Source organism: Pristis pectinata, chromosome 18 (genome assembly GCF_009764475.1).
Source record: "Pristis pectinata isolate sPriPec2 chromosome 18, sPriPec2.1.pri, whole genome shotgun sequence".
NCBI lineage: Eukaryota > Metazoa > Chordata > Chondrichthyes > Rhinopristiformes > Pristidae > Pristis > Pristis pectinata.
This window is the reverse complement of record NC_067422.1, coordinates 26,953,533-26,962,561: the sequence shown is the minus strand read 5'-3', so window position 1 is coordinate 26,962,561 and position 9,029 is coordinate 26,953,533. Positions and strand designations below refer to the sequence as shown.

Sequence of the window (9,029 nt, the reverse complement as noted above, 5' to 3'; positions counted from 1 at the left end):
AATAAGGGGTCAAACATTTAGGGCTGAAGCCAGGAGACTTTTTTTCCATGCAGAGGGCTGCGAATCTTTGGAATTCTTTGCTCCAGAGCATTACCTATAGCCAGTTCTTGAGCGTAATCAAAGTGGAGGTCGATAGATTTTTGGAATTTGTTCAAAATCAACTGAACCAGCACAAAAGATCAAGTAATTTCAAATATAAACTTATATTCAGTGCAAAATGAGTTTCTGTGATTTATTGCTTTATTTCTTTAGAAGTCCATAAAGAAGGCCACAGCCCCAGCTTGAATTAATCACCACTGCGAATCTTCACTCATTGTGTCTACAAGAGACTGTGAACTTTGAGTTGTAATTTTTTAAATGTGAGGCCATTTATAAGCACAAACTAAAAGCATGTGTTTAGTTTTAATTTAACATTAGTGTACACCAGTATAATGATACTATGTCGTTTTTGAGAAAATTCATTTTCTGTTATTTATAATCAGATTACTCACAGGTGGTGGTCTGGCCACTCTGACTAAAATTATTATTTTTTATGATAAGCCCATTTTCAAAACACACAAAGTTACTACACTCAAATACATCAAAGGATAATTGAAAGAAAACATACATTTTAGAACACTGTCCAATTGTGTTGTTTCATGGCAGTTTTTGTAATTGGGAAGATGTAAAAGAATTTGAGCAGAATCTAGAAAGAAAGCCTTTTTCAAAACTGGCACAATTCTGGATACTATATCTTCTGCATCACTAATTGCACTAAAAGAAGAAGCCTTACTCTTGGATATTGAGGCATGACTGGTTTCTAAGGTTAGCATGGCAGGAATGACAAGAGAAACTGCCTTTTATGCTTTTATGCCATTGAAAGTAATGCAGTTGACAATCAATATCTTTACATTTCAACAGCAGAAGAGATATATTGAAGGGCAAAAGGTGAAAATAATACTGTCCAAATAAATAAAATTTTGACTATCTTTTGAAGAAGCAACTCATATTTGACTTTATTACCCTGTGTAATTGATGTACTCAATACCTGTATCTCAGTTGACTGTGCCGGGCTAAAGGGATGCCGAAAGCGACATGTAATATATTAAGTAGAAAATAATACTCTATGCCATTTGTTAAATATCTCTTTTTCTGAGATTAGCAAATTTGCAGGCTTGATTGCATATAAAACTCCGCATGGACCTTTAAAATCTTGGATACCATTCATTTGACTGCAAATGGTGAATTAAAGTGCTCTTTAAATAAAAACCTGTGCTCAGCTTTATGACAAATGGATATCTAGTACCGAGGAAAGGAATGGCCAATGATGGGGCACCTTTGAATGTCACTTGAATGCGCAGAATCTTCATTTCTATTCGTTATATTGCAGGGAACTCTGTCCTCACTTCTGCAAATGTAAAATGCCCATGTCAATCTGCTGTTACATCAGTGGGACAACCAGAAATGAGTTGGCAATGCTAGGATGAATTTTGATAACTCTATTAGTTGAGATGGGCTGTAAATCTGATATGGAAATGCAGATTATTTGGGAATAGCAAAATTCCACATGGTTAACAAAAATTCCCTAAAACATCGATCAGTTTTTTTTCCCTTGTTAAATAAAATTGTTGTGTAGAAATTAGTTTTAGGATGCATGGACTAAATGAGCAATATACTAATGACTATCCACTGTAATCAACTTCTGAAATTTGCTTCAACTGGCCACAATAAAATTGTCTACCCTAAATGGAGTACAATGCACAGCTGTAACTTGTTGTGATTTAAGACATACAACCGAATACAATTCCTACCCCTAGTTCTCTGTGTTACAAATATGTCGCTTTGTTGATGAAAAATTCAAACTGATGTTCTTCTTATTCTGAACTCACAGTTCATATAAATATATTAAATTCACCTCGTGGAGTTAGCAGTTCATTTAGCCACAAATATTTGGGCTCACATATATGCTGAAAATTGAACAAATATATTTATTTTTTTCCAATAAAGAAAGACTAATTTTGAAATGCTACTGCTACTTGCTAAGCTTTCCTTGGGTTTACTCAAAAAGACAGAATAAGTTAAAGATGTATAATCTTCCAGTTCCTCACATATCCTTACAGGGAAGTAGAGACTGCTGATTACAAATAATATTGTTATAAATACCCGTAAATTTTATTAAATGTGTGCTTTTTAAAAACTCATAAATGAGGTAAAAGAAATGACCCAGTACAGAAGTAGCACCCTTAGGTAAAGAAATCGGTGAATAAAATATTAATGTAACACAAAGAATTTGCAATTCTGTAAAAATAACAATTTTTGCTAAAGATTTTGGTAATTTTTGGATAACAAATGTCTAAAACCTCTAAATACTTCTGTTAAACTGAAGTCTAATGCAAATTTCTAGGTTGTTCATTCTATATTCTTGTCTAATATGTGGCTATTGGCTTAAATAAATAATTCAGGGAAAAATGTATCTTTGAACATAAGGAAAAAGCATCATTGCTTCCAACAGATTCCTGCTTAAATTTATTCAGAATATCTTCTTTTTTTATTATTTTATTATTTATAGTCCTGTTGTGAATATCTTACATATTTAACATTTCAGTTATCCCAGCCAAAGTTCTGCCCCGTCATTTGGTAAAATTTCATGTTGAAAGGCCTATAGAAGTCTCTCAGCCTTCGAACCACCTCTGGATCAATGTTGGGATGTGTCCTGCCTTTTGTTTTGCCCAGGCAATGTGGCTTGCTGCTTCCCTCTGGCTTCTTCAAGCAGAGAAAGCCCTTGGTCTTGTTGAAGTAAAAATGTTTGTCTGTGATGATTCTCTTGAGACCCAGGAAGTCTTGTACTTTGCCTAGCTCTCCGGCTGGATCATTAATTAGCCTCTCTCCACTCACAAACAAGATTTGTCCCATAGGGAAATAGAGAAGCCAATTCTCCAGGTGCTTGGCATAGATGCCAATCTGGATCGCATTCCACGTGCTGTCAATCAAGCCTGAAGTCCTGTTCTTGAAGACTAAGCTCTCAAAACTGGGTATGTTGGGTTTCTTTGAGAGAGCTTGTGTGTAGTCAGAGATAGCTCGAGTGACAGGATCCCGAACCACCAGTATGAGTTTGGCATCCTTGGACATTGCATAGATTCTGGCAGCTGCTTCTTTGGTGACAAAATAACTGGGTGTTTTCTCCATGGTGATTTGCCCATCCAGTGTTTTAGGCATCAAGTTTCTGTAGAAATATAAATTTGCATTAAAAAAAACATATTAGAGTTTTGCTTGTACTAATTTATTAAACAGTACATTAAACCCCATTCAAATATAATGGAAATAAAATTCAGTTTCATCATACCCTTGTCCAATTCTCCTTTGAAATCAATAGATAATAAAATTGGAAAGCCAATCCGGCAGTAACCAACCTTCAAAATGTGAGATTTTCTCTATTCAGTCTATATTTTGCTTTTGAGAGTGTTTTTATTTCATGGAACCCAAAACTGGCCAACAGCTCACGAACAACGATAATCCTGTGAATGCACACATAACTTTGACCTCACTCCTTATTTGACTCACTTTCACATTGATCTGCATTTGTTTGTCTTGTTAACACATCTCACACAATGCTCATTTGTTCTGGTCTGCCTGAAGAATCACCAAAAATTAATGTTTACTAAACGCCTTTAGTTCTATGGGACAGACCTTCCACTCCAAGACAGTGCGCTCACTGGGACTTAGCTTAGTACAGCTGTGGAAGCTCTGGCTTCCATTGCTGGTGTCAGCTCAAGTTGAGGGCAGCGTCTCCAGCCCTAGTGCCTTTGCTGCTCCATTGGACTCTTTATGGAATCCAATGTGGGAATTGTGAATTTTCACAGCTTTCTCAGCTCCCAAGCTAGGAAATCTTTCTACTGAGCTTGGGCTGTGTTTAGCCTGACACCACTACAGCAGTCCCCATTCAAATGGGGCAGAAGAAGAGTAAGTAGTTCATTTTTATTATTTATTTATGTTAGCTTCAATGTGAAGCCATTTTTAATGTATGTGTGTTCTTTAGCGTATAAAACATAAAATAAATAATATTTTTAACAATGCTTCTGTATTTAACTTGTCTCGAACATATTTGTGAATGTCAAACGTATTCATTTAATGGTTATGATAATGTTAGTTGCCCATAAGTTTGGGGACAGAGCTACACAAGCTATCAAAGCTGTTCTGTAAGTCCAGCCAGCTGCATGCTCTGAGATGGCCCCTATACTGCATGCCAAAATGCTGGAAGCTTGGATCCTAGCAGAAGACTGTGGTGAGATAGGAGACAAGGCGAACCAAACAGCATGGCATATGCATAGGTCTCCAGCAATGATGGGAGTTCTGAAGATTTGCCCCAGTAAAACATCCCAAGAAGCATGAGCAAGAAAATAAAATTGTATCTCTAGCCAAAGTATTACATGTACCAAAAGGTAATTGTCATCAAAAATAACGACATTAAGGAAGGAAAATAAACGAGATTTAGGGAAGGAGTTGAAGAGCACAAGTAACTGAAGGTGCAGCCACCAATGCCAGCATGAGAAAAGTTTAGGATGCAGAAGAACGTTAAGCCCACTGGAGGTGTGCAGGGGGGCAGTGGGGGAGGGGTTACTGAGACAAGGAGGGCTGAAGACATGGAGACATTTGAACATAAAGTTGAAATCTGAAAGTATTAAAATTGAGTCTACACATCAATTTTGTCATATCCACTTTTGAGATTGTATTTTTGGTATTGGTATATGATTGTCACGTGCACCAAGATAGAGTGAAGAGCTTTTATTTGTGTGCTGTCTAGGCAGATCATCCCATACATAAGTAAATCAATTCTATGGTTTGTTACCGTTCAGATTTATGTACTTAAGAATACTTTCATCTTGATAGCCCAATCCCACAACATTTCCAATGTATCCTGTGCTGGGAACTCTTGTTCCCTGTTTGCAACATTTTTGTTTCAACTTGTTCCTATTTTCCAAATCATTCATGCCCAATATGAATGATGATAGCCCCAAAACTGATCACTTTCTTCCATTCCAACACAACTCCACTTACAATTATCCATTATTTCCTCAAATTGAGTCAATCTTCAACACCGAGGTAAAAACAAATTAAAACCCAAGTCTGATCATAGTGGAACCCAATTGTTCACAGAATACATTCATTTCAATTCAGTCCTGATGGAGTCATTATTCGTCTGCCAAGAAATTTTGAGATTGGAACAATGCTTCAGTAAACTCTAAATTAAAGTATATCCAATTTGCAGGTCTTTGCACCATAACCTTTTAATTTTCACATAGTAATTTAAATTCAGACATAAATAGCTGAATGTTTTCCAAAAATACTGATTGTTCATAGCATTGATTTCATGTGGTTGCCTGTTAGACAAATTTGGCATACTGATCATTTTCTACTTGCTGCAAGCATTGAGAAAACAAAACAACTCGGCTGTATTTTGTGAATGGTTCACGTTTCAGCATTTTAACGTCCTACACTGTAAATGAATAGTATGATTTGGTTCACTGCAATTATATGTTTCAATCACAATTATGTTTGGCTTATATTTACATTAAGCAGCAGTCAGTAAAAAAAACCCAGAATGCGTGAACTACTATTTTTAATGTGTTCCACTCTGAATAGACTTCTGTCATAGACCAGAAATTAGCCTGGGGGCACTTTTCAGTCCCATCAAGTCACTGAGCATTTCGTGGGCACAATAACAAGGCAGTCTTTGACGGATGGGAATTATTTTCAATCCCAAGAGCAGCATTTAGCTCTCCTAATCGATAGTTTCTATGACAGGACACTTGCTGCACTACTTCCAGTGCTTATCCCCGAAGAAGGTATTGGGGTGAATCAAAGAGGCAGAGGAGTGACATTTACCCCAGTAGCAGCCCTCCTCCTGCTCATTGTCGAGGATGGTTCTTCTAATATCAACATTTTCTTCCACATTCCTATTGTTGCTGGCCATAGGGAAAGCAGAAAACCCTGAGTCATTGCTGACTGATCACTAAATGGGATGTATGGAAATGCAGAGCGTGTGGAAGTTAGAGCCTCTTGTTCAATTAGGACATTTTGTATCCATAGAGCCACAGAGTCATAGATAGATACAGAACCGAAACAGGCTCTTTGACCCACTGAGCACACACTAACCATCAACCACCCATTTACACTAATCCTACATTAATCCCAGTTTCATTCTCCCCACATTCTCATCAACTCCCCCACCGACTCAACTACTCACCTACACACTAGGGACAATATACAGTGGCCAATTAACCTATAAACCCCCACATCTTTAGGATGTGGGCGGAAACCAGAGCACCCAGAGGAAACCCACACAGTCATGGGGAGAATGTGCAGAATCCACACAGACGCTACCCAGGGTCAGGAACGAACCCGGGTCTCTGGCGCTGTGAAGTAGCAGCTCTACCAGCTGTGTCACTGTGCCACCTTAGATTGAATAGACTATACTTGATCCAATCTAGAATGAAACACTGAGGCCACCCATCCTGATATTTATAGCGATACTGTCTTTGAGACCTGCTATATTTTGATATTAAATGCCTCCAACAACTGTTGTGGCTCGTAAATGTCCTTGCACTTCCCATGGTAAATTAAGAAGACCCCAGGTTGGGATCCTGCTGTGCTGCTAACTTGATTGATCTTAACTAACGTGATAAGATCTACATTGAGGGAAAATTGAAATACAGCCTTATCTCTGACCCCTTTTCAGTAATCTGCTAAGGGAAATAATTGCGTGGGGCAAAGGTACAATCTGCCTTGACTATTTAATCCTCTGGATTGTGAGCTGACTGATCATGGAACAAAAATCACATCTCACACTATCCTTGTGCTTGGAAACCTCACAGGCAACACTTCAATATTAAAACTCTACTTCTATTTTTCAGATCCCTGGATTGCCTCACTTTTGTCCATCTCCGTAGCTTCCCCCAGCCTTGAGACAATATGAACTTTCAAATTCCTTACTCTTGCATCTCCAGTAGTGTTACTCACTCCCTGACTAGTGGCTCAGCATTTCAGTTGCCTGGATTTTCAACTTCGGTATCCCCTACTTAAACCTTCCTACCTCACTACCTTTCCCTCCTCCTTGGACACTTGTCCTCCCATCTTCTATCATGTCTTAGTATTAGATTTTGTTTGATAACAACCTTTTTAAATACCTCAGCATATTTCATTACTTTATACAGGAGCAAGTTGTTGAACAATCTAACTTTTTAACTTGAGCACCATAAATAAAAGGAAATTAAAAGCCAACAGCAAAGAGCCCACGGCTACATTTACTACTTCATCTGGGCTTCATATGTCCCATGAATGATCTTCTACCCATTCTGATTCTGAAGAATTCACTCACCCGAAAATATCAACTTATTTTTCAGATTATTCCTGGTCTCCTGTGCATTTTTTGGCATTTTCTGGTTTATTTCCAGTACTCTCAGATTTTCTTTTGATCTCTACTAATAACCGGCAGAGCCATAGTAATCAACGGTGCTGAGTTGATTGCACCATTAGACAAAATGTGTAAAATTTCTACATGTTTCTTTTCCTTCCTAAAATGAACTACTGGGAAGAAAAAGTAGAATTATGGAAAAAGTATATAAATATTCAATAAGGGATCTACAATTCAGGAAATAAAAGGAAGGATAAAATGAAAGGCGAAAAGAACTATAGGAACTTACATAGAGTCAATCTGTGTAATATTCTTTGAGCTGTGGTTTGCTAGCGATTGTGTCATAACTGGGATTAATACTTAGTAGCTGACAGCTTTGCAAATCAACACCTAGACAAAATGGTCATGATGATGGCCATTATGTGCCCAAGCATTGGAAGGAGCTGTAATGAGCACCCGAGGCTATAATTCTAACAAATTGATGCCATCTTTGTTATCACTGAGAGTTGCCAGTTTATATAAAGTGCTTTTTCAGAACACAGAAGTAGAATGAAGAAAGGGAAATTTGAGAAAAATATGGAATTACTTTATTTCCTGTTTGACAGTATTATTGAGATATTCAGTGACCTAAGTAGATGAAATCATTTGAATTGAAGTGACTGTGTTGTTAAAGTATCTTCTAAATTTTAAAAATGCAGAGTTGCTTGGCATTGGTTGCTGGATAGAATATAACAGCCTTCTGTCAAAACCAAATTTGCTCTTTGTTTACCTGCATAAGGGTAATAGTCCATTTTCACTCATGAATCTATAGATTTTCTATCAATATCACATCGTCAAAAAGAAGGCAGCAATATTATTGAAACTTGATCATCCTCCAGTTACTCTTGTTCCCCATTCTCTTTAAGGTGTTAACTTGATCCCAGGAGCAGCACCTACAGTATATATATATGTATGTATATACATACTGTACATTACCAAAGTTGACGTCAGTCATGTATGAGTCTTGATAGTTGTGCCAGCAGTGCAAAGACTCTATTTATACAGTGAAACGTTGTGACTAATATCAACACCTGCACATTTACAATGGAATACCATAGTTTAATCAAGAGTAGGAGCCTCATTCCAACCAATGGTGCTGCCCCCAGCACAATGCCAGTTGAAATCGAGTAATACTGCACACAGTGAGGGTCAAACCTGGTTCCTTATTAGTCTGGAAGGTTTTTCAAGATGAATACAATTTACTCACAAACTAAGATACAGAAATACTGTTTACCAGAAGGGTAGAGTACTTTCTCTTCACAAAAATCAACACCTTGCACCAATAGTACACCATGGCTGCTATGTATACCAGTAGCCAGCTACACTGCAGTAAGTGACCATGGAAACACCTCCACATGCACAACTAAACTATATGGACCTGCTAAAGTGGCCATTTATGATAACTTTCAATATTATGAAAAATCCCCATGAAATACAGAGAATACAAAAGTTAAAACCTGAAAGCAGTTGGATTTCCTGGCACACTCTCCCCTCTAACCCTTCTACCAATTACTTTAAGTCTACGCTCCTTTTTTTGACTCTTCAACAAAGTGAAACAGATTCTTTCTTTTTAGGTCCTTCCTATTTACCCCATTTATCT

The 9,029-nt window shown here is 37.5% G+C and overlaps 1 protein-coding gene across 1 annotated transcript in view; it reads right to left on the bottom strand.

Annotated features, from left to right (window-relative positions):
• Positions 1 to 2,580: 2,580 nt before the first annotated feature.
• Positions 2,581 to 9,029, bottom strand: part of LOC127579920 (heparan sulfate glucosamine 3-O-sulfotransferase 3A1-like) — a 126,471-nt gene continuing 120,022 nt past the window's right edge. The window contains exon 2 of the mRNA XM_052032979.1: positions 2,581 to 3,202. Within this exon, the coding sequence (XP_051888939.1) occupies positions 2,581 to 3,202 (622 nt within the window). The remainder of the gene's footprint in view (positions 3,203 to 9,029) is intronic.